Source organism: Phyllopteryx taeniolatus, chromosome 3, assembly GCF_024500385.1.
Source record: "Phyllopteryx taeniolatus isolate TA_2022b chromosome 3, UOR_Ptae_1.2, whole genome shotgun sequence".
In the NCBI taxonomy this organism is placed as follows: Eukaryota; Metazoa; Chordata; class Actinopteri; order Syngnathiformes; family Syngnathidae; genus Phyllopteryx; species Phyllopteryx taeniolatus.
Window position 1 is genome coordinate 29255092 of NC_084504.1, and position 23224 is coordinate 29278315.

The 23224-nt window shown below is 39.7% G+C and overlaps 3 protein-coding genes across 8 annotated transcripts; 1 reads left to right on the forward strand and 2 right to left on the reverse strand.

The window, feature by feature from the left end:
- Positions 1–149: 149 nt before the first annotated feature.
- On the reverse strand, positions 150–8779 carry usp30 (ubiquitin specific peptidase 30). 3 transcript variants are annotated; one of them, XM_061768344.1, is made up of 13 exons: positions 8663–8779; positions 6517–6626; positions 6272–6445; positions 6065–6168; positions 5876–5974; positions 5016–5061; positions 4840–4934; positions 4408–4467; positions 4245–4331; positions 4096–4176; positions 3769–3991; positions 3588–3696; positions 150–1313 (listed from the first exon to the last, which is right to left on the reverse strand). In XM_061768344.1, exons 1-13 carry the CDS (start codon positions 8734–8736, stop codon positions 1061–1063), a joined length of 1515 nt encoding a protein of 504 aa, XP_061624328.1. In that variant the 5' UTR covers positions 8737–8779; the 3' UTR covers positions 150–1060. The 3 variants fall into 3 exon arrangements, with proteins under 3 accessions (XP_061624328.1, XP_061624329.1, XP_061624330.1); XM_061768345.1 differs by lacking the exon at positions 8663–8779 and adding an exon at positions 7921–8128; XM_061768346.1 differs by lacking the exon at positions 8663–8779 and having other exon boundaries at positions 6272–6386; positions 6465–6546.
- On the forward strand, positions 8327–16758 carry svopa (SV2 related protein a). 3 transcript variants are annotated; one of them, XM_061768338.1, is made up of 16 exons: positions 8327–8505; positions 10099–10262; positions 10384–10469; positions 10596–10694; positions 11501–11572; positions 12174–12298; positions 12382–12445; positions 12564–12689; positions 12954–13082; positions 13188–13261; positions 13376–13452; positions 14476–14580; positions 14753–14864; positions 14959–15040; positions 15167–15256; positions 15329–16758. In XM_061768338.1, the coding sequence occupies exons 1-16, from the start codon at positions 8471–8473 to the stop codon at positions 15545–15547; spliced, it is 1659 nt and encodes a 552-aa protein (XP_061624322.1). In that variant the 5' UTR covers positions 8327–8470; the 3' UTR covers positions 15548–16758. The 3 variants fall into 3 exon arrangements, with proteins under 3 accessions (XP_061624322.1, XP_061624323.1, XP_061624324.1); XM_061768339.1 differs by having other exon boundaries at positions 8415–8505; positions 8608–10262; XM_061768340.1 differs by lacking the exons at positions 8327–8505; positions 10099–10262 and having other exon boundaries at positions 10572–10694.
- Positions 15408–22917, reverse strand: LOC133475470 (D-amino-acid oxidase-like). 2 transcript variants are annotated; one of them, XM_061768363.1, is made up of 12 exons: positions 22783–22917; positions 22106–22301; positions 21914–22028; positions 21509–21585; positions 21238–21303; positions 20551–20605; positions 19317–19421; positions 19163–19242; positions 18533–18650; positions 17140–17238; positions 16981–17059; positions 15408–15543 (listed from the first exon to the last, which is right to left on the reverse strand). In XM_061768363.1, the coding sequence occupies exons 2-12, from the start codon at positions 22297–22299 to the stop codon at positions 15506–15508; spliced, it is 1026 nt and encodes a 341-aa protein (XP_061624347.1). In that variant the 5' UTR covers positions 22300–22301; positions 22783–22917; the 3' UTR covers positions 15408–15505. The 2 variants fall into 2 exon arrangements, with proteins under 2 accessions (XP_061624347.1, XP_061624346.1); XM_061768362.1 differs by lacking the exon at positions 15408–15543 and having other exon boundaries at positions 16347–17059.
- Between the last annotated feature and the right edge of the window lie 307 nt (positions 22918–23224).

A 23224-nucleotide genomic window follows, 5' to 3' on the forward strand; every position in this document is an offset into this window, starting at 1 on the left:
TCAATTTTGTTTTCAGATTCAAATGATTTGTAACCATTGTGGTTCATTTCTTAAATGGAAGCGGACCGACAATTTTGTCCACATATGTACATTCAATCTCAGTCATTATCCGGAGTCTTATTGCTTGGAAACAAAGAGAGCCACGTATCTGCAAATAAAACTATAACATTTATTTTGTTCACCTTTTAGAGATTGCACACAAACATTTCACATGAACACTGTACAATAGTGCAAATTGCAAACATAAACAACAGGCCTCTGGTCCTCATCCTTACTTCTCAGTTGGTTTGGAAGGAGGAAAATGGCAGTAATGCAGGGTTAAAAATGTTGCTAACTTTCCGAGAAGACACTGTCTGGATATCTGTTACATCTCCTTTCATGACAAAGCGAAATCTGGACACTAAAATATCCTTCAAATTTTTCATGTCAGAGTAAAACAACTGCCACGCACATATGGCTTCATATTAAAAATCTCAAGAGACAACATGGCACTTTTAACTTCAAATGTGCAGCTACAGTAAGTATGAAAATAGTAATGCTGTATTACAATAACAGACGCAATTAACTGTGTATGCATGATTTCCAGAAAATGTCTACAAACATTGCTGAATCATCGTGAATGATTACCCTCAGTGTCATCCGTACGTAATCATTAAATTCGGACCAATGTTCTGAGCATTGAAAAAATAAACCAACTTGCATTCAAATAGTTTTTAAGTGTAAATGCATGACACATGAACCTATTGAGATTTGAACCAAGCATGTACTTTTTTTTATCACATTTCTCAGTTTTTCCGCACAAGCCAGATAGATACATAAGAGTAAGACATCATGTCCATATTCTTTGGAATTGGAGTCTCCTGCTTGGGATTACAGCAGCAACATCACAGCATGACACGTCATTGCGATGATCCGTTCACGCAAGAAATACCTTATAGTCAAATGATGCATACGTGCCAGTTCGCCATCAACCATGGCGAACTGGCACGTAATGGGCAGATCCATTTTAAACGGTACGACTGGAAAGGCAGCAGCATGAATTCAGCCTGTGGGCTTTCACTTACTCCTGCGAATGTGACAGAGCGCTCTGCTTCTGGACTCTCTCGTAGAAGAGCATGTAAGCGTTAGAGGACAGCACCTCGTGCAGGCTGGCTCTGCGGACCGAGTCGTCCGACACCCACAGCCACTGGGAGATGTATGGCAAGGAACTGCAAGGCGGGGAGGGGCTGCGCCGGTACGTTACAAAATGTCCTGAGTGCATGTCACCATGGTGAACCAGCACAGCCGTGACTTGGAAAAGGTACTCCGTGGAGCTGGCGGGAAGGAGAAAAGGATTGTGTTTACATTGGCTGATCGATCTGAGATTGATACGTTTGATCCATCTTCTAGATGGATTGAGAAATACTAAAGTCCAGACCTTCAAATTTTATTTCTGTATTCACTGAACACAACTGAGGCTGGAATGTAGACTCCCAAGATTAATATTACAATATCTAGCATTTTGATTTAAGATAAGAATGTGCACAAAAACATTTAACTTAGTATTTTCAAAATTAAAAGAACCTCTTTTTAGCCTCTGCAGTTGAACACCTTTGTGGTCTTACAATTCTACCAAAATTCTCAGGCATATTCATTCCCCTCAAAGTTTGAAACTCCACAAGTGTGATGTCGTGCAAGTTGTCAGCATCTTGCACGACATTGCATGAGCTCTGTCTCAAACAATTCAGGTTTGTTTTATTTCTTTTTAAGACCTTTTTTTTTACCCCAACAAATATTCCAAAAAAGAATCAGCTCCAACAAGTGTTGTTGATAGAAGACCAGATGTTAAGTGACTCACATTTAAAGCAGTAAGACTCCAGCATCATCACTTGCTATCAAAGTGAAGGTAGTGTTCTGTTGTTTTGTTTTACACTTGTACGAATGTTAATGTTACTTAAATGTTTCTTTATTGAGATTTAATAAATATTTAATGATGACAATAGTTTGACTGTGGAATGGGTTGCAGCAGAACATCTCTAAGGTGGTACAGGTTACCGTAATTTCTTGTGTATGATGCGCATCCCCCCCCTCCCAATAAAAAAATGTCAAAAGTCAATAGTGCGCATTATACATAGGTCTAGGGGAAAATGGAAAAAAAACTTTCCCATTGAATAAATGTATGCCGCCATCTACTGGTTATGAAAAAGCTGTACACTTTCATTCCAAAATAACACCGCCACCTAGAGGTTATGAGAAATGTGTACACTTTCATTCTAATATGCCAGCTCCACCTAGATCCTATGAAAAGGGTGTAGCCTACACTTTCATTCCAATATTATTATTATTAATCAGTTTATTGACGAGTACGTATGCAATTGTGCTCATAAGTTTACATACCCTGGCAGAATTAGTGAAATATTGTTTTTTTAAATAATGACTGATGACTGAACAACAACCATCATTCATTTATTTATGGTTATGTTTTGTTAAATGATAATGCTTTTCTGAAATGCTTGACCGTTTAATTTGAATCCCGTTAAAATTAAATTAAATGTGTTTCACATGGCCCTTCATGTTTTCTTGGAAGAATTGTACACATCTTACAAATTCTGCCTGGGTAATCAAACATGAGCACAACTGTGTGTTTTCTCATTTACTAAATAAAAGTAGGGCTGTGAATTTCAAAATAATAAAATAAGAAAGTATTACGTGTTCAAATAAAGTGCTTCACTTCAGAATAATTTTGAAAAAAACAAACCTAACAAAATACAGATAACACTTAATGTTTTGATCATCAGGGTAGAATCAAAATCATGCATTGTAAAAAAGCATTATACATAGGTAAATGGGTTTTCCAGAATTTTGAGGTCAACTTTGGGAGTGTGTATTATACACGAGAAATTACGGTACATTTCAAGCAAAATCTTCATATATGTCAAACAAAACTTTGAGTTCAAACCATCATGTGTGACATTACTTGAGAGTTTTTTTTTTTGTGAGGCAACCAAATATCAAGACTTATTGCAACATAGGAAAACATGAATGCTCAGTAAAATCTAAGCAATACATGAAACACCAATTACATACAAAAAAAATAGCTTTTGTCCGAAAGCATAATGCCAGTAGTAGTGGGTGATATGATCTCTTAAATCACTATTTAAAGGAATTTTGGAATTACATCCTCTTTGCAAATTCGTCTAAGTTACCCAAAGAACATTTTTGAGGATCGATCATTTTTAAAGATAATTAAGCCCTGAATTTAAGAGTTGTTAAGGTTCCGCAGACACCCTGACAACAATTATTAAATCCTCTCCATTATGTGTCTTGTCAGATGCTGTGATAAAATGTACCGGTAACTTAAAAGAAAAGCCACAAGAGTTTGATGACAATGACAGTTGGAAACTGCAATGAATCCACTTTATAGGATATGATATGGAAAAATGGTTTGAAATTAGATGCGTCAACAGACAGGATTATGTCCAATTTTGGACGTTCGACTGTATTTTTAAACCCAACAAATGGATTGAGATTCCACTGTGTATTACAGATTTGTTATTGTTCTGAGTTGTTCTTGTTATTCATGTGTTAGGGAAATCAAGGCAGCTTACTGGTAGTCATATGTGAGGCCCAGCTGAGTGGTCCCACAAGTAGACTGGAAACAGACAGATGAAGAGTTTCCATTCGCAAAGGCTTTGTTGTTGTTATGATGCTCCGCACCTGAAAAACAAATGACAACAAACTTAAGAATGCATGTGAAAACAGAAACAGGCAGGAGGATGTTGAGCATACCTGTGCCATTTGTAGCAGGCTTTTCTGTAGCCTTGCCTAAATGGTCTGCCTTTTGGTGCTTCCCAGCACGTTTGGTGCGCTGACTCGTCTGTATGGAAGTGTTGTGTTTGTAACGGTCCATTGATAGAAACTCCGTAAATTGCACATGCTCTTGTCTTTTAATTGAGGTTCCTTCACTGGACCATGTGAGTCTTTGCAGATGGATGCAGAGGCACTGGGGCAGCTGACGGAGGAAGGAACACATTGGATGGAATAATAATTACATGAGCACACAATTGTTGGAAAATGTTATCAAGCAATTCGAAGACGTGCAAAAAGGTCAATTACCTTTCCTAATTTCAGCTGTTTTACGAATGTTGTCCGCTGACTTTCCACAAGCTGTCCGTTGACTCTTGTCCCTCGCTGAAGCTAAAAAAAGAAAAAACATGATCTCTGTCTTTCTCTGCATTATGCAAAGAAATTCATATGGGAAATACCTTGGTGCAATTTTCACACTCTACTTCCTTGATCGTTTCTGAGGAGATGAAATGCTGTAGACACTGATCCAGCGAGACCGGTCGACCCTAAACACAAACACTCATCACATTAAAGCCAAATTTGGATTTAGGTAGGTTTTAATTTAATGATGATTGTGCTTACCCACTGAGGTAAAGGGATAGACAACGAAAGACTCTCAAAGGAATCATATCGCACAGGACTCTGAAAAATAAAACATTCTGCTTGAGGATGACGCAAGACAATAGGACTGTACTGTGTTTGATTCTGGGGCTCTGGAGTCAGCCATTGTGAATTAAACTGCGAGAATAGGGGGTGGAAAAAAAATCATCTAACAAAAGGTGAGAAAAATGTGGGGATCTGTATTTCTGTATTTTGTTTGTATGTTAATTAGACACTTCTTTCTGGTTCATAGAGAATGACGCATTTCATAAACATTTTTATCCCAAAAATGTATTGAATTCCAGTTTTTGTGGAAATAGGCTAGGTCGTTTATGTGTAATCATATTAACTAACCCTCAAACATAGCTCCCAGCTTTGTGATTTTGTGTAAATAAAAAAACAAAAACTACTCACTTGTTGCTCACACCGTTTGCACAACATATTACTCGTTAAACGGCCATGAAAAGGATGCTGAAACTTCCAAGGGCTTGGAATCGGGTGAAGAGGAGCTGCAAAAAGGGGTGAGAAAATTCCTATTCATCACGAACTTGTTGCTGATCAAAGTTTACGAGTCCAATTTCCTCTTTTACCTCGACTCTTGCAGGTCCGTGTTCTCTCATCTTGATTGGGAAGGCTCTGGTGTAAGCACACAGACATAATTTGAAATGTATACAAAGGTACTTTGACTTGATAAACTGTTCTCATAAAGTGTGACTGAGCCGAAAATAACACGCACTGTAGTATTTGTGTGTATGACGTGTGAGTTGCGTGGCCTGGTCTGAAAGACGACAGCAGCGCTGGCTCCATCTACAGTTGGCCATTTAACAGGCGGTTGGTTCAGTGTGAGCGTCTGAACCGCGCTCATTGTGAGTGTTTTGATTTTGTTTGTGTCTGACTGACTACGCCGTTCCATAAATGCCTGAAAGTGCATCAGCAACCGTCGCTCTCCTTCCCCCCCCCCCCCCCCCCACACACTTTACTCGAGCATTCAGCATATCTGAATCTCGCTCGTAATTAAAATTTTGCTTGCAACACAAAGCGAAGAATAAATAAAAACTGACCAAGCAACGGCTCGTAACTCCAAAAACTTCAAAGTTGGGCACTCATAAGTTAAGGTACCACTCTAGTGTATATAAGTAATATAATTTAAAGTGTGTCTTCTACATTTCCTGAAAAGATTTGTCTCGAGCAAAATTTCATATCAACCTGTCTCATTTCAGTGTGAGTTTTCCCGCTAATTATCTCTGTCAAAAGTCACATTAAATGAACTCAAGTAGCTCTTGAGTGACAAATAGCCTTTAAATCCTGTTTTCAAGTAGAAACCAGCAAAAGTGTTTGTAACGCTTAATATTTTTGTTTTTTTAATCTGTCCACAAATGGTAGGCATCATCATTTTTTTATTTTTTTTTTAAACTCTTCCCACAGTTAAAGCTGGAAAAGGATCGCTGACCTCTAGAGACTGCATGTCAAAGAAGTGGGCGACTTTCGGCTGGCGGTCCCTCTCCTCCTCGAGAGATGACGTTAGGACATGAAAGAGTTCGTGGGCATCCTTAAAAGAGGGATAACGACAGTGAAACAGAACAGGCAAATAAAAAAAACTGAGAAAATCAATCCCCACTGATAAGCACAAAAGACTAACCTGCTCTTCAAATGAGCTGATGTGCCACCGGTAAAGTCTGAGAACATCCAGCAAGCATCCAGCATCCAGCACATCTTCATCCCCAGGCTCAATACTGGATAGAGCTTTCAGCATAGAAACAACCATTAGGTTATGAAATGAAATTATGAACGTTCACGGAGTGTTAACAAGGTTTTACCTTTACGCCGCCCACATTGGTTCCCATACCTTTGAGAAGCTGGAGAAGGGTTGTGGACAACTTGTTTTCTTTACACGACTGGATTGCGGGTGAGCTTGAAAACCTCTCCAGCCACCGGATGAAGGACGGGCACGCTGCCAGGCCCTGAAGCAAGGAGTTCAGGAAGCAAGTGTTACCCAAGTTCAGCAGACCAGGAACCATACCTGTAGGAAAACAGCTCACTGTTAAAAAGGACATCTTCAGTGCTGGCATCGTGCATCACGTGACTTCTCACCTCTCTTCTGCTTCTTTCGCTCGGTGATTGGGCCCCACAAAACGTACACACCAGCTGCAATGGCAGCAGCTACACCACCAATGACACCCCAGTTTTTTAGCATCTTGTTTCTAATGAAGACACAACATCATGAATACGGTTAAATTATGGTAAATTATCTCTCACAGCATGGCAGTAACTGGCAATACAGCAACATGTATTTCCTAACTGGTTAGGATTTTACAGATTCACTCAGTCTTGTAACAGATACACTTAAGAGAGGTGCAACTCGTTACTTTATATCCACTACAAAAAAAAATGTTAGGGATATTCGGCTCTCGGGTGAACTTTTTGGATGAACTTAAAATGCACTATAATCTAACTTAATTTGACCTGATCGAAAACTTTTGGATTCACGTCTCAATGTTTCAGTACTTTTTGCACAACTTGCTGTTCTCTCACAAGGGGCTGAATGGCAAAACTCACAACAGGTGTTTTTGTGTCATGAATTGACCAATGATTGGCAAGGATGTCCACTTCCTTGCCTGTTGCAACCCGCTGATGACGCTCTGCGATACTCTGCGCTCAGTGGCTACTTCCTTCGACCACATCCTGTTTGAAGCCTCACAATGGCGAGGTACTGTTGCTCAATTGCTAGGCGTCGCCTTGGTTTAATAATGTAAAAATCCGAACAGCATGACAAAGAGGACTGTTTCAATACCAATCCTACTTGAACCAGGAAACCTATTGGTTGGATCGTACATATTTGTTAAGAGTTTTGCTGTCCAGCTCTTTGTTGGAGAAATGTTGAACAGTTGGACATCTGCATTTAAAGGTTTAGAAGAGGTCAAATAAGTTCAACTATAAAAGGATAAAATGCATTTTAGGGTCATCCTGAAATTCCCCAATGTATCCTTAACTTTTGGGTGAACAGTAACATATTTTGGGCTGGATGGTTACGATTTCGCAGATACACTAAAGTGCACATATGGTATGCGTTACTTTATACAGTATGTATAAAGAAAAAACTGCAGGAAGAAAAACGTAAATGTTCCAACACCAAATGTAAATGTTCCAAACCAAGCATGCATTTACACGCCCACCTCCCCAAAAAAACAACAACAACCATTTATGTTCGTAATGATGCTAGTATTAGCAAGATGCTACTTGCCAGCAACACCGAGTTTTATCTTCCCGTGGTGTGCTATGCGGAATCCAGAGAGCTACACGAAGAACAATATGAAGACACATCTGATATATTGCATTGCTCCATTTTCCTTCGCTACGGATTTAACCGGTCGCTTGTTTGCTTGTTTGCCAGCTGAGCGCCACGCACGGCACCGTCGTGACCCGCTTCTATTTTGACTAGGTCAACCATTAACGATAAGGAGCTTAATGTGGTGTTTGCCAAGGAGAATACTTTACCTGACGCTCGGTCCGGTGCCAAGGTACTCTCTGACAAGCTTATCCGAGTTCTCTGGTCGGTACCACAACATCCTGTTATTGCAGAACCATCGTCTTCAGCAGCATTGTTTGAGGGGAGCCACAAAGGGAGCGTACCGCTGTGTTCGCTCTAAAATGTTCCCACCGAATAAATGATGTCACGTTTGACTGCCTGTATTTTTTTTCCAAATCGCTTTCTCAATTAAATATTATTTTGTAATTTAGTATATGCGATTGTTTTTGCTAGCTGCATTTGTCTCCCATTCTTATTTACACCGATTAGCGAGAAAGTGTTATTAATGAACAATCTAACTGAAGTGTAAAAATATATAAATAGATTTATATATACTTGAGGGTTTGCATGAATCTATTTTGTTATCCTTTAAACGAGTGCACTGTCTGTCGCGTGCATGAATTGTGTGTCCTCATTGGCCGTCAGCGGGTCGCTCTCCTCAGTGCTGAAATCGCAGCTGGTCGTGATCATGGAAAAAGGCGATGAGGCCACACGGAGCGTCGGGAAATAAACAGCAAAATGGACGATGATCTGTTCCAGCTGAGACAGTTGCCGTGAGTTCAAACGCCTCGTGCAATTTCTCCTTCTCTTTGCATTGAATCGCTCAGTCCGTGTGCCACATTGCTCTTTTGTTTGTATGCCGAGCTCGTGACCAGAACACAACAAACTCACATTGTATCAAAGCGGCAGCGTCATGTGATGCAAACCCACATTAAGACGACCTGAAGACATCGCTGGATGGAATCGTCAAAATCATCGGGCGGTCTGAAGCCGTGTCGTGGCATTTGCGTGTGGTTTGTCTGCTGGAAGGAGGCTGCTTTGCTCTGATTTAGACGATGAGTTCTCAACTGCCATGACTCAGTTGAGCACTTAATCTCGCAGCCTTGTCGCCAGTGGCCTCGTGAAAGCGCACACAGTCGCCTTGCAATCAAACATTAGATAAAACAGAGTCTTCACCACTCCTTTTACAGCTGCTACTGTATTTGTTGCTGTATAGTTGGTATGACGACATTCACAAGACTGTATACTGTAGAGTAGGGGTCAAAACACCTGCTGTGCAATACTGAAAAAGCACATACTGTATGTACAATCACAACATTTTGGTGTTTTGCCTCTGTCGTTAACTTAAAAAAAAAAAAAAAAAAAAAAATCACCATGACATAATCTCACAGGAAAAATGTTATTCCTTAATAGACAAGAGACAGGACAAGCACTTTGAGAGAAATGAGAGACAATTTAATGAAAACTTGCATGCAAGGTGATAATTTGAATACAGCCACGTTGGCGGCTGCAAGGAAGTGCCCGAGTATTCTTCTACGACTTAATCAAACATGAACAGATAGTTATCTTCTGCCTGGATGCAACTGGCACCACCAAACATATCATGTTTGGTCATCACATAGCCAAGATGGAGACAGGACCAAGATGACCTTTTCTTTTTCTTTTCACTAGAGCAGCGTTATAATTAACGGAATAGAAAACATACAAAGAAATATGTCTGGCATATGATATTTATTATATGTTACACAAAAACTGTTGCGTGAAACTGGTATGACTGACATTAGATAGAGGCACACCCTGGACTGGTCACCACATCTAGAAACACAACCATTCACAATCACATTCACTCCTATGGGCAATTTAGAGTCTTCAAAGAAGATAAGAAACGTGTTCTAGGGACGTGGAAGGAAGCCAGAGAAAACCCACGCATCTCCCATGCTAATCTGCAGCATGTAGAATTGAATGTTGTGCGCTGTGGTGGGAGAAAATTGCACTTTCCATCTGTGGAAAACTTGCACAGTTTGTGGTGTTTTTAGGCTGCAGAGCTGTCACGTCAAAGAGGACAATGTTATTGAATCTTTCGTACATTTCATTAATAGACTCATATTTATTGGTGGAAAAACATGTTACCCAAGGAGCGGCCCTTGATATTTGTTCTCAGCCTTGCCTTCCCTTGTTGTGTAATTGTATCCTCTAGCACATGTGCAGTTGAATCAGGTCAGATCCAAACTTCAGCGTGAAAATACCGAACCTCAACGCAGCTTCCGATGCCTCAAACAGAGCAACTTTCCAATAAAACTGACCGAGAATTGATTGTCATTTCATGCGCGGATGGATTCCTCCAGGATTTGACATTTCATTTCTAGTGTCGTCCGCTTCCGTCACACCGGTGAGAGCACGCGCTCGGAGGATGACGCCGAAAGTCGAGAGCCCTATGCAGCGGTGCGGGTGGCGGAGCAGAAAGAGATGGAGTCCGTGGCCCTTGCAGATGGAGCTCCTGTCCCTCGGGAGTTTGCCAACCCAACTGATGGTACGGAGTATGATGGAGTGTTATCGCTTTTTCTGTTTCTGCAAACAAGCTCACCCCTTGTAGTGTCCCCCCCCCCCCCCCCCTTACATTCACAAGCTATTTTCACTGATTTTTCTTTTAGACACGTTCATGGTCGAGGATGCTGTGGAGGCCATCGGCTTTGGGACCTTCCAGTGGAAGCTCTCCATCCTCACTGGTTTGTCCTGGGTGAGAGCATCTCTAATACACCTTCTTTGGGTATTATGTATTTGTTCACAGTCTTATACTGTATTTTCTTTCTTTTTGTTTTGTTTTGTTTTGTTTTGTCAGTGAACTCTTGATTATTGTGTCCAGATGGCAGACGCAATGGAGATGATGATTCTAAGCATCTTAGCTCCACAGCTTCACTGCGAATGGAGACTACCAAGTCTGGAGGTGGCACTTCTTACATCGGTAATTATGCTGTCATATTAGTAATATGCTTATCTGTTAGCTACTGCATGTAGCTCGCCCTTATGCATGTACATCTTGATATTTATCAATTACAAAATGAATTAGAATATCATAAGTTCCTTTATTTCAGTAGTTTAACTCAAAAAGTGAAACTTAAACACATGGCAAAGCCTAGTTTTACCCTCTTCCTAGTTTCTATGTGAACAATTATTTTTCTTGTTTTTTTTTAATGTAATATCATCATTTTTTGAAATGGTAAATTTGGGGGTCAAAATGTGTCTTTGTGTTGTGAATCTATATAATATATGAGTTGTTGTTTATGAATTTTGAACTAGTGAAAACGTTTTCCTCAACATTCTAATTGATGCTGATACACCTTTATATGATTATAGACAACCAAGTGAAAAAATACATTTGTCTATTAATGCCATGAGAAGCACTATTAGCAACACAATCATTCCAAATAAGAATCTGTTCTCAATATCCTTACCTGAAAAAATTAAGTAATCAGATACCCGGTTATTACACCCAAGTGAAAATAGATGGAAATACATAATTGATCCTCCCCCTATGCAACATTAATATCTACGACTCATCCGCACCTTCTACAATATGTTGGCGTGAGTCCATGGAAATTGTTGTCCATTCTTCGGGAAGAACATTTGTGTTGTCAAAGGTTACTAATGTGTGCACTTGAGATAGAGTAACACTTAACACTGCAGATGTTTTTCTTTTTGTTGAAAAAAAAAAAAAAGTATTCCAGTAATGTTCCAGCATTCTCTGACATATTTTGTCAATTGACACAGGCGGTGTTTATTGGAATGATGATCAGCTCCACCCTTTGGGGAAACATATCTGACAAGTACGGAAGAAAGACGGTAAGTACGTCTTCTGCACTGAGCATGAGTGAAAATGGGAGTGGCAGTCCCGCTGCAAATAAAACATTTTTGCAACTTGTTGCTGGAGGGACGCTAACCTGGTTCATGTACATTAAAAAAAAAAGGGGGATTATGTAGGATATTATGTTCATGCAAGTTTGGACTTTCAAGTGAAGGAGAAATGGATCATTTCAGATGTTGTATTATAATTGTCCTGCACCGATGCATCAGCTCACGGCGATTCTTGTAAAGCAATGGGACCGCAGAATTTGGCCTCAGTCCTCCACAGATCTTGTAATGGTTTCTTTTCACCATTCTGTGTCAAAGAAAGAACACTATTCATTTTTAATGATGCCTGAAGCATTTGATGGTAGCTGAGGTCAAAGTTTCCTGTCACTGCTCTGCCGTGTTCAAGTCTTCTTATCACTTTCAGGAATTATTGTTGTACATTTTAAAAAAAATGGCATTAACACCAAATGGTCTGGGTCGCTGACAAATATAGATAGTACTATAAAATGCAAATGTCATGTCTTCTGTTTTGCGGAGATTTTCTCCAAGCGGTTTCTGTTTAGCGTAATCTTATTTTTGTTTGGACACACAGGGTCTGACAATGAGCGTGTTGTGGACGATGTTCTATGGTCTGATGAGTGCCTTTGCTCCCATCTATGGTTGGATCCTCTTCCTCCGTGCTCTGGTGGGCTTTGGCATCGGCGGAGCCCCGCAATCGTGCGTATCCCTCATCCATCCATCGTGCACAACCAGCCAGAGGAAAACTTCAAATGAACAGTTTTGGGTTTGTCTTTTGTAAGGGTCACACTCTATGCTGAGTTTCTTCCCATGAAGTCCAGAGCAACTTGTATATTGCTAATTGAGGTTTGTACTGTTTATCTCATTTGGGTGGATGGTTGTCAGCTGTCAAGTTAACTGAATGAAAATATGTAAAGAACATCTGCAGCGCTTTCATCCTGTGTTGACTACTGTGACCTTACAGATATTCTGGGCACTGGGCACAGTGTTTGAGGTCCTTCTTGCTATTCTAGTGATGCCTTCTCTGGGCTGGCGTTGGCTTCTGGGCCTCTCGACCATCCCCCTTTTCATCTTTGCCATCCTATGTTTTGTGAGTATGAAGTCACGAGTAATTCAAGGTTCTTGAAAGGGGAAACATTATGAAAAACATACCTATTTTTTAAATGTTATACACATTTTTGGGCCTGCGTGTGTAAATCTTTTGTGAGCTGCCTACAGTGTGTCAGAAAACATGTCTGTGAAAAGCTGTTCAGATTTTGGCCAGAATGTGTTACAGTCTAATTTAACAGATTTTCTCCGTCCATGTCTATGAAGAAACACTGTCAACTAACGAGTCTCTTCACTTGGGCGGCAGTGGCTACCTGAGAGTGCCCGATATGATGTGTTGACGGGGAATCAAGAAAAAGCTCTGGCTACTTTGAAGCGCATTGCCATAGAGAATGGCGTGCCCATGCCACTGGGAAAACTCATTGCTGCCAAACAAGTAAATCCGTTTCTGCAGAGCGCAATGCTTCAAATGTAATTCGGCTATTGTTTGTATTATGACCTGTGATTCTAGTGGGTCTCTTGATTTCTGTTTTTTGATCAGGAGGATCGTGGGAAGATTCGAGACTTGTTCTCATCGCAATTCCGGTGGACAACAGTCCTTCTGTGGTTTATTTGGTAACTTGAGGAAACAATCATGCCACTTATTCCTTTCCTTGTCCAAAAAATGTTCCATTCCCACTTAACGGACACATTAAGCTTAACATTCAGATTGTTGTCTCTTGTCCTCAGGTTTGCAAACGCCTTCTCGTATTACGGCCTTGTGTTGCTCACCACGGAGCTCTTTCAGGAGGGAGGTACATGTGGAAGTGAGTTTTTTGCTGTTGTTTTTTTTTAAAAAGAAAATGTTGTTTATTTTGTACATTGACAAATCCTAAATAGATCAAACGCAGTCTACAATTCTAAAATGTGCAGCTTTATACATTTGGCTTCATTATTTTAATGAGAGATTGGGTTAGACTTTTGTTCTCATGGGCCATATTTGATTTTTAAAACAGACAGATGGGCCAGGTCATTTGTGGATGATGTTAAAAAAGTATGGAAATATGTAAAAGACTATTTTTAATAATATATTTCCTTCTCACTTTTTAAAACCTCATAATGAAATACGTCATTAGCAAGTTATTTAATATAGGGTACAAATGTTAAATGCACATGTTAAATAGATTGGATTTGATTTAACCAGTTATCAAATGAGAAATGATGAACAAAATGACTAAAAACTGAAAACCTACATTTTAATTAATCCATTTGAGGTGGAAAAAAACAAACAAATAAATGCAACAAATGTTACAGAAGTCTTGCTAATGTAGATGCTCGGGGTGCCGTATGCGGACAATTCTATGCTTCCAACTTTAGGGCTGTGACTATCATGACTGTCCCACAAAGCAAAGCAAGGTCCATGGAGGCATGCTCGGAGAAGTTCCTCAACTCGAAATACAACAGATATTGTGAGCAAAGTCCTCCCTATGGTTTGTCAGTGACCTCTGATGGTCACCCAGATGTTCTTCTGAATGAATGAACTCCAACTTGCCCCAGTCGAAGTGAAGCTGCTATGGTGCAAATAAGCCAGCATAATTTCTTTACTTAGAAACATCATATGTTTTATGTCCATAGTGCGTGCCAATAAAATTTATTTCAAAAAATAATAATAAAAAAAAAAAGAGCTGTCACCTGTGTGACGAGAGTGGACAACACTAGAAATGAATCATTGCAAATCCTAAAGGAATCCATCCACTCATAAAATCACTGTCAAATCTAGGTTTGTTCATTTTAGTATAATAAAATAATGAGCTGATCCAATAGATTTGTTGTTCTTTATTTCCCTCTAGTGTCCAAAGGTAATAAGATGGAGCTCAGATGCAGCCTGGAGTGTAAATATTTGAACAGTGATGACTACAAAGACCTGTTGTGGACAACTTTATCAGAATTCCCAGGTAAAAAAATAAAATGAATAGAATATTTAAAATATTCATTTTTCAAGATTATTCTTTTACCAGATCACAGTTTGAAATATAATGGTATTAAAAGTTGACTATATTTTCTATAGTTATTGTAACTTGCCTATGTTGCATAAACTTATGGAGGTTATGGGTTCGTGTTCCACAGGACTGTTGGTGACTTTGTGGGCGATCGATCGCTTAGGAAGGAGGAAGACCATGGCCTTGTGTTTCCTTGTCTTCTCTCTGTGCATCATTCCGCTCTATGGTTGTGTGGGGAGGTAAAAGGAGAAACCTGCCATGTCTGCAATATCTAGTTTAAATCAGATTGTGTTATTGTCATACAGGCAAGCACGGCTTCCCATTTTGTTACAGAGCGTCCATGACAGTGCTGATATTCATTGCCAGAGCTTTCATCGCTGGGGGATTCCAGGCTGCCTATGTGTATACTCCAGAGGTTAGTTAAAGTGTTCACATTGACTATGCAATGAATAGGATTAATCCAATTTGAACCACATCAATACTACAGTCCGTGGTAGAGAGAAGTGGCATGACCTTCACAGCATTTTCTGATACTCTCCAGGTTTATCCAACTGCAAACAGGGCTTTAGGTTTGGGAACAAGCAGTGGCATGGCGAGAGTTGGTGCCCTCATCACACCTTTTGTCGCACAGGTATCACCTGCAAAGTTTGGCACTTTTATATAAGTGGTGTATACAAAGAGACACGTCTGCTTTCTCTTGCAGGTGTTGTTGGAGTCGTCCGTGTATTTGGCTCTCTCGGTGTACTGCTGCTGCTGTCTGCTCGCCGCCATCGCCTCTTGCGCGCTGCCGATTGAGACAACGGGACGAGGCCTGCAGGAGTCCGACCACCGTCAGTGGGGCCAGGAGATGACGGGCCGGGCCTCCTCCTCCTCACAAACCTCAGGGCCAATCCCTCATTCCAGTTCCGGCTCCCAGGGCTGAGCAATGTTTGAGATTATTAGAGTGAAGAGTGAAAGACAAAAAGCTAGAGCAGCTTTTCGCATGCATCTCAAGTCTCATAAACAGTTTAGCCACTAAAATGACTTCAGAGAGGCAGACAGCACAAAATGTCATGTCACTGCACTTAAGAGTCTTCAACCACCATTGCCATCCATTTTGCCACTGTATACCTTCAACAGAATGGCTGGAATGCATGGCATTCAGACCTGACAGAAGAATGGGTGAGGACAAATGAGATCTGAGAAATTCAGAAAAAGCGATACGGAAGCTGTAGAGTCCATGAGAAAAAAAAAAAAAAAAAAAAGTTCTCATCTTGCTGTGCGATGCAAATGAAAAGGTTAAACAAGCTATGGTCGAAGAATTATAAAAATAATAAACTTCAAAAACAACAATTAAAAAAGCCTTACAACTATTAATCTACCTAGAAAATATCTACTTCAGCACAATCTCAATACATTTTTTTCATTCATTGAACTGCAGAATGAAGCAAATAGCCAAATAATAAATTGTTCTGTTTACATCATAATGATGGTTCCCAAGTGTAAACGTGAACACCAATTTGTAAAAAAAAAAAAAAATAATAATAATAATTAGTAAAGACAATTTAAGTAGCAATATTCATTTATGCCATGACCATTTTTTGACAATGACAATATTAAAATGTGTTGACCCTTTCATCACAGTATGTAGTATGTACTGTGTGTGTTGTCTGCGATATTTCTGAAATTAGAACTCCATAGAACTCGCATTGCACTGGAAAATACATGAATGGAGATTCAAGTATGGGAGAACTGTTTTTTTATTTACTTTCATCACATGATACAATGCTTAATCAGCCTGATTAAAAAGAACATACTGTAATTACAATACTTGTAATGTGACACTACGTGCTGATGGGATCTCAGTGGGTTCTTAACATCAAACTGCATCTACAGTATTTGTTTACTTTAGATGAAACTCACAGTCGTTTAACCAAATTTATACCTCTGTAAATAATTCATCAAATGTCATTGTTTCGTTGGAAAGAGGTGATATGGAGAGTTATGGATTTTCTCACTTATTGTATCAACTGTTTGGAAAAATAAGCTGCTGGTTATTACAGTATTTAATCAGTATTAAGATGTACTGAATCTTGTCAACACACTTAATGTAAATGTACCACATCATGCCAGTAAAATCTTTGTAAAAGATGATTTGATGTTATTCATTACAGGTTTTTGTAAGTTCTATATTATTTACATTCAATGAGGTTTTTTAAAAGACTCTCAGTTTTTATTTATTAGTGAATAACAATTGCTCCCGTAATGATAAAGATTTTATGAAATGATGAATTTGATCCTAATTGAATCACAAATGCTAAATACAAATTCACAGGTGAGCTTTCGGTGCTTTTCCCTTTTGTTTCAAGATCTCACCAAAAAGCCTGGCTGCTTCCTGGGCGCAGCCTTTGTAAATGGTCATTCCAAAACCTCCATGGCCATAGTTGTGAATCACCTACAGGTGACAACCACACTAACTCAGACACTGAGGACTAATGTTCATATCTGGAGTTATAATCAGATGTTTAGAATCACCTCGACCGCAGTGGTACCACACAATAGGGTCTCTCGCTCCAATCTGATTTTGCTTCGGGCTGGCCTGAGGCCGGTCCAGTCGTCCACTATCGTGGCATTCTGTGATCAGAAAACAAAAAACTCAGACGTAATGAAAAATCCAACTGCATGCTTACACAGTATTAAGGAAGTACTTTTACAACCCCAATTCCAATGAAGTTGGGACACTGTGTTAAACATAAATAAAAACAGAATACAACGATTTGCAAATCATGTTCAACCTATATTTAATTTAATACACTACAAAGACAAGATATTTAATGGTCAAACTGATAAACTTTATTGTTTTCAGCAAATAATAATTAACTTAGAATTTTATGGCTGCAACATATTCCAAAAAAGCTGGGAAGGGTCATGTTTACCACTGTGTTACATCACCTTTTCTTTTAACAACATTCAATAAACGTTTGGGAACTGAGGACACTAATTCAAACAGTCCGGGGTCTCCGTTGTCGTATTTTACGCTTCGTAATGCGCCACACATTTTCAATGGGAGACGGGTCTGGACTGCAGGCAGGCCAGTCTAGTACCCGCACTCTTTAACTACGAAGCCACGCTGTTGTAACACGTGCAGAATGTGGTTTGGCATTGTCTTGCTGTAATAAGCAGGGGTGTCCATGAAAAAGACGTTGCTTGGATGGCAGCATATGTTTCTCCAAAACCTGTATGTACCTTTCAACATTAATGGTGCCTTCACAGATGTGTATGTTACCCATGCCATTGGCACTAACACAGCCCCATACCATCACAGATGCTGGCTTTTGAACTTTGCATTCATAACAGTCCTGATGGTTCTTTTCCTCTTTGGCCCAGAGGACACGACGTCCACTATTTCCAAAAACAATTTAAAATGTGGACTCATCGGACCACTGAACACTTTTCCACTTTGCACCAGTCCATCTTAGATGAGATGATATGATCTACATATTATTTGCATAATATATGTTATATACAGGCAGCTCAGAAAATGGATGGATGGATGGATGTTATATACACACACACACATACTGTATATATATTAAATACCTTTTGGGCAGTTGTATGTTTTCAAGTTTGGGCAAAGTCCTCTTCTGTTCCAGAACGACTGTGCCTCAGTGCATGTTTAGTGTGGAAAAACTTAAACTCGTACCAAACACTTTTGGGGTATACTCAAACTGCAATTGTAAGCTCTGAAATTCCCAGACACACTCAACTATCTTGTAAAAGTCTTCCCAAGGGGGTGGGAGCCACTATAGCTGTTAAGGGACACATTTTTCCCAGTTTAAGTTCTTGTAGGTGTAACAACCAGGTGTCACAATACCTTAGTACATATTGTAGACATTAACGGGCGTCACAAGAATTGTAATTACATTACCCTGAGGCTAGGCTCGAGCTGGCAAGCCTTTTCCCAAATGGCCTTATGATCGGCGGAATCGTTGTGTTCATTCCAGTTCCCCAACTGGAATACCCCGCCGACTGACACGAGACGACTCCTGCAGATAAAAACAGAGGAAAAGAAAGCAACACCATGATAACACATGGACCGCACATCAGTACCTTTGTAAGCACGACTAAGGTGTGTGTGATGGTATGAAATAGTTCTCTGCATATATATATTTTGAGGGCTAGGGACTTGCAATACATGTATCATTTGAGAGATACAATGCATCTAAAATAAAAGTGTTAATTGAAGTAACTAAAAACATTCTTTCACACTGGGATTTTCGCAGCTTTTTCCCAGCTTGCCGTCTTATGTAAGGGACCATCAGGGCGACTGGCCACATCCCTTTGTGTTATAAATTAATTATAGCTGTCTCACTGCTGCCGTCTCGTGTCCAATCATCCGAAAGCGGCAGTCTGTCTCGTGCAAGCACACCCCATTTCTAGTAAAAAGCCACTTTGGTGGGTCCTGTCTTAAAGGGACAGACGAATAAATTGCAGCTCTGCTGTTACTGGGAATGCAGTGTGAAAGTGGAATTTGTCAGGGTCAAGTCACTTGCGCTACCCTGGAATGATATATGGTGAGTTGTAAACCCCTTTAGGAGTGTAGGTCATAACCCAGTGCTTCAACCATGGCGCTTCCACCTAGAAAACAGGAATATAAAAAGTAATAACTTCTTCCAGTCTACCCAAATGAAAAATACAGTGAGTCTCCTAACCTTTATTATCTGCCCCCGGGCAGGTTTCAGCTCAGGGTCAGGCTGGAGGTCTCCAGATCTCATCCCAGTACAGTTTATTATCACATCTGCACCATTTCTAGACAGCTAAAACAGCCAAGGGAAAAAATGTAAAAAAAGGAAAGAAAACAAACTAAACAAAAACAAATGTTTGCTTGTAGAGCATTTTTGGATGGTCATGGTATAGTGAACAAAATGTTGAAATATACAGTTTGGCCAAAAATTGTTCAGACCCTGGCCAAATTGAGAGCTGGAGGTTATTTTTTATTTGTTGAAGAGGTACCTTCTCACTGGAAATTACACAAGTGCCAAAAGACTAGGAAATTGTGTTAAGAGATATTGAATACAAATGTTTAACTTTTTCATTTTGAGAAGTATTCCTATCTTGCATAAAGTTACCTGTAGGAGTGTGACCTGGACTGATTTATTATATCCATCCGTCCATTTTCCGTACCGCTTCTCCTCACTAGGGTTGCGCACCTGCGGGAGCCTATCCCAGCTATCTTCGGGTGAGAGGCGGGGTACACCCCGAACTGGTCGCCAGCCAATCGCAGGGCACATATAAACAAAAAAACCAACCGCACTCACATTCACACCTACGGCCAATTTAGAGTATTCAATCAACCTACCATAGCGTTTCTGGCTGTTGTCGAGTTTCAAGTTGCACTTAACGGACGTAGCGCCGAACTGTTCCTGAGCCCATGTGGTGATATCCTTTCCACATTGATGTCGTTTTTTGATGCAGTGCCGCCTGAGGGATCGAAGGTCACGGGCATTCAATGTTGGTTTTCGGCCTTGCCGCTTACATGCGGTGATTTCTCCAGATTCTCTGAACCTTTTGATGCTAAATTCCTTGAACATGATTTGCAAATCTTTGTATTCTGTTTTTATTTATGTTTAACACGTCCCAACTTCATTGGAATTGGGGTTGTATATTTAAAATTTGACACCGTGAGTGTCATAATGGTTTAATAGTGCAAAATAAACAGTGCTTAATGTTTTAGGCATGTTTTTGTGGATATTGTCAAACATTTTTGTTCAGCCACTCTCATTCGCAGTACATTTCTTCACACATCTTACAGTCGTGTGCCACTTTCCAGCCAAAAGATGAACAGTCATTCATCAAATGTCAATTCACTTTTACTCAAAATTTGACCAGAGTATGAAGAATTTGGGGCTTTAACTGTGTGTGCAACTAGACAATTAAAAAGATAACCTCTGTAAAAGATCCAATTTTCCTGTGATAAAATTTCACACCCCGTTTCGCCAACCTAAGGAGGATACCAAATGTAATATTAATACCAGAACACATGCTAATTATGATGCTTTCATTTCTGCTATGCAAGCTGTTTGTAGCGGATATACCGCAATGTATGGTGCATGGGCTGCTGTTTGGACTATGTAAAGCACTTTTACAGTGTTTACTACTAGACAGCTTGCTAGGCTAAATCAATAAGAAAAAAAAAAAAACAACTATTTTCTATCCTCAGCTTGCATCAGTGATGGTTGTATGTAAAGCAGTCAATCATTGACAATTGACTTATTTGGGTACCTTATCTAAAACTGCTAAGACTTTGTTATGATGATTCAGATCTAGTGGCCTATATAAGCGACATATCGAATCAAAGTTAAAAAGAATATGGCGTGTTCTCCGGTCATGGTTTAATGGCTGACCAAGTAATAATTTGCTACATGGTAGTCTTAAAATGACCTTTGTCTGGTTCAACTCAGGTTACAACAAACAGGTGAAGTTTTATTTTAAAAAAAAACAATTATTTAAAAAACGTGTCGACAAAATTTGCTTACAGATTAGGAAAATAAGACAATGACAGCAAGTGAAACTTAATGAAATATTGAGTTCTTATTTGTGTTTATATAGAGTTGTGCAAAAAAAAAAACTCACCAGTTCATCAGCCAAGGCAAGTATGTTTTACCTTCCAATATGAGAGCAGTGTTGAACCACCCATAACTATAAAAAAGGTATACAGCATTTTTGAACAGACAGGTTTGTTAGAAACTAACTGAATCATCCTGTCAAAAATGACTGCAATGCTAAGGTTTTGCAATCTCTTTGGGACGAGCCAAATGTTCTGAAACAAATGAACTATGAATGGCCGTGATTTTATGATCATTCCATGTTTCGTAGTAACGTAACCGCTTCAATCCCCCACTACCTGTAGCCAGGAAACATCTTCAGTTCTCGCTCTGTGAGACATCTGAAGCCCAGGACTGTGTCTTTAAACGTTGGGTCCTGCACACAAAAAAAACAAGAGACGGGTGAGGTGAGGGCGGACTTTGTGGCCTGATTGTCTTCTATTACACCGTCCTTCGAGGTCACTGAATCACAATTGATCTACAGCTTGTAAGCGTAAAACAGCCTCATAAATGTTATTGTTTTATAAATTGCTGACATTCATTCGTCAAAGTCACATAATCAGACAAGCCTGTGGTAGATATTCCATTCGTATACTACACTTAAAAGTATATTAAACTTTCTATTTCAAACTAAAATAACCGCCAAGTTTTGGTTTCTGAGTTTTTAGCGACGACATCAAATCTAAACGCAAAGCTTTACTCACGGGGGTCGGTTCTGTGCAGAGGTTGTAGCCAGATTGGAGGAAAATACCCATTTTTACACACTCTGGTGAACGGAGGCAGCTCAGCAAGTAGTCAAAGGTCTGTTTATACCACTTCCTGAAGGTAAGGAGAATGCATTATTGAAACAGGAACATTTTCAAGAAGAAGAAGAGTAAAAAAAAGAATACAAATACATCTCCTGGACATCTCCCTTGTCATTGATATAGGGCTGCCAGAGACCTGCCGCTCCATCGCTGGTGGTCAGCGGGGTGAAGCAGTCTGCGTACACCTCGATGATCAGTGGAGTGACAATGGCGTGGTACTGCTCATATATGCTCTGAGCTGTGGACAGACCAAAGACTCCAGCACCAATTACAGCCACACGCATGTCTGGAGGAACAGAAGAGGGGATGCGGAATGCATGTTTTTACATTTCTGTTAGGCAGACGTGAAAGACACTTCTCATTTAAGTTATTATTATTATTGATGTCAAAGGACACAAAATGGAATTTTTGTATGAATGAAATATCATTGTACAGTACTGTACTAATGAATTAAAAAAAATCGTAATTTGATTAATCACAAGAAAAGTAGATCAGCAAGACAAGAAATCAATCAATATTACGTGCAATACTTTCTATATACTGTAACTAGCAACTAAAGTTGAATTAAAGTAGTTTATCTAGTTGATCAAATTCGCAACTAGAACAAACAAGCGACGTGCAGTGTGGTCCAAGGGCGGAAATGATTAGCATATACTTGGCATTTCTGCGAGTGTCGCGCTTCAGTTGTGGCGACTTTGGGCTTATGGCATAAAGTATATGAAACACAGACGCCAAAACGGACAGTGTGTCGAAACAAGTTACTGTACCGTCAAGAGGAGAAGAAGGCGATCGACGTCCGCAACGTGGAGGAGAACAACAAGTGGGTCTGATGTGCACGAGCGAGGGGCGGAGTCTATATCGAGCTCTGACTGAGGGGTCAAATTCTATATATTTTTTTTTAAATTATTATTATTATTATTTTTTTCATAGCGGGGCCACACTGCAGTTACGGTTTCCCTTATGACCGTGCGACCATATAAATGTTTAATATGATTATTATAGTATTACATACACTGTACACAACAATGTGATGGATGACTACTTTTGATATCGGAAGTCAAGGATGAAAATTTGTACAGCTATTGTTCACGTTGGTAACAAAATAATGCTTGCAATATATCAACGTTATTATTGATGACACAATTAGAAATTTCAGTAAAAATTTTTTTAGCAAGAATCATGGAAGTTGACACATAAAGTGTGTGTGCC

What these genes read in the sequence shown, in the direction of transcription:
- svopa (XM_061768338.1), top strand. Translation starts at nt 8,471, where the DNA reads ATGGACGATGATCTGTTCCAGCTGAGACAGTTGCC. An exon ending in TCCTCACTGGTTTGTCCTGG is followed by an intron (nt 10,470 to 10,595) that starts GTGAGAGCATCT and finishes TATTGTGTCCAG; the next exon opens with ATGGCAGACGCAATGGAGAT. An exon ending in AGGTGGCACTTCTTACATCG is followed by an intron (nt 10,695 to 11,500) that starts GTAATTATGCTG and finishes CAATTGACACAG; the next exon opens with GCGGTGTTTATTGGAATGAT.
- usp30 (XM_061768344.1), bottom strand. Translation starts at nt 8,736, where the DNA reads ATGCCACGACACGGCTTCAGACCGCCCGATGATTTTGACGATTCCATC. An exon ending in TCAGCTCATTTGAAGAGCAG is followed by an intron (nt 5,975 to 6,064) that starts GTTAGTCTTTTG and finishes CCCTCTTTTAAG; the next exon opens with GATGCCCACGAACTCTTTCA. An exon ending in AACAGCTGAAATTAGGAAAG is followed by an intron (nt 3,992 to 4,095) that starts GTAATTGACCTT and finishes TTCCTCCGTCAG; the next exon opens with CTGCCCCAGTGCCTCTGCAT.
- LOC133475470 (XM_061768362.1), bottom strand. Translation starts at nt 22,299, where the DNA reads ATGCGTGTGGCTGTAATTGGTGCTGGAGTCTTTGGTCTGTCCACAGCT. An exon ending in AAGGGAGATGTCCAGGAGAT is followed by an intron (nt 22,029 to 22,105) that starts GTATTTGTATTC and finishes CCTTACCTTCAG; the next exon opens with GAAGTGGTATAAACAGACCT. An exon ending in TCTGCACAGAACCGACCCCC is followed by an intron (nt 21,586 to 21,913) that starts GTGAGTAAAGCT and finishes TTTTGTGTGCAG; the next exon opens with GACCCAACGTTTAAAGACAC.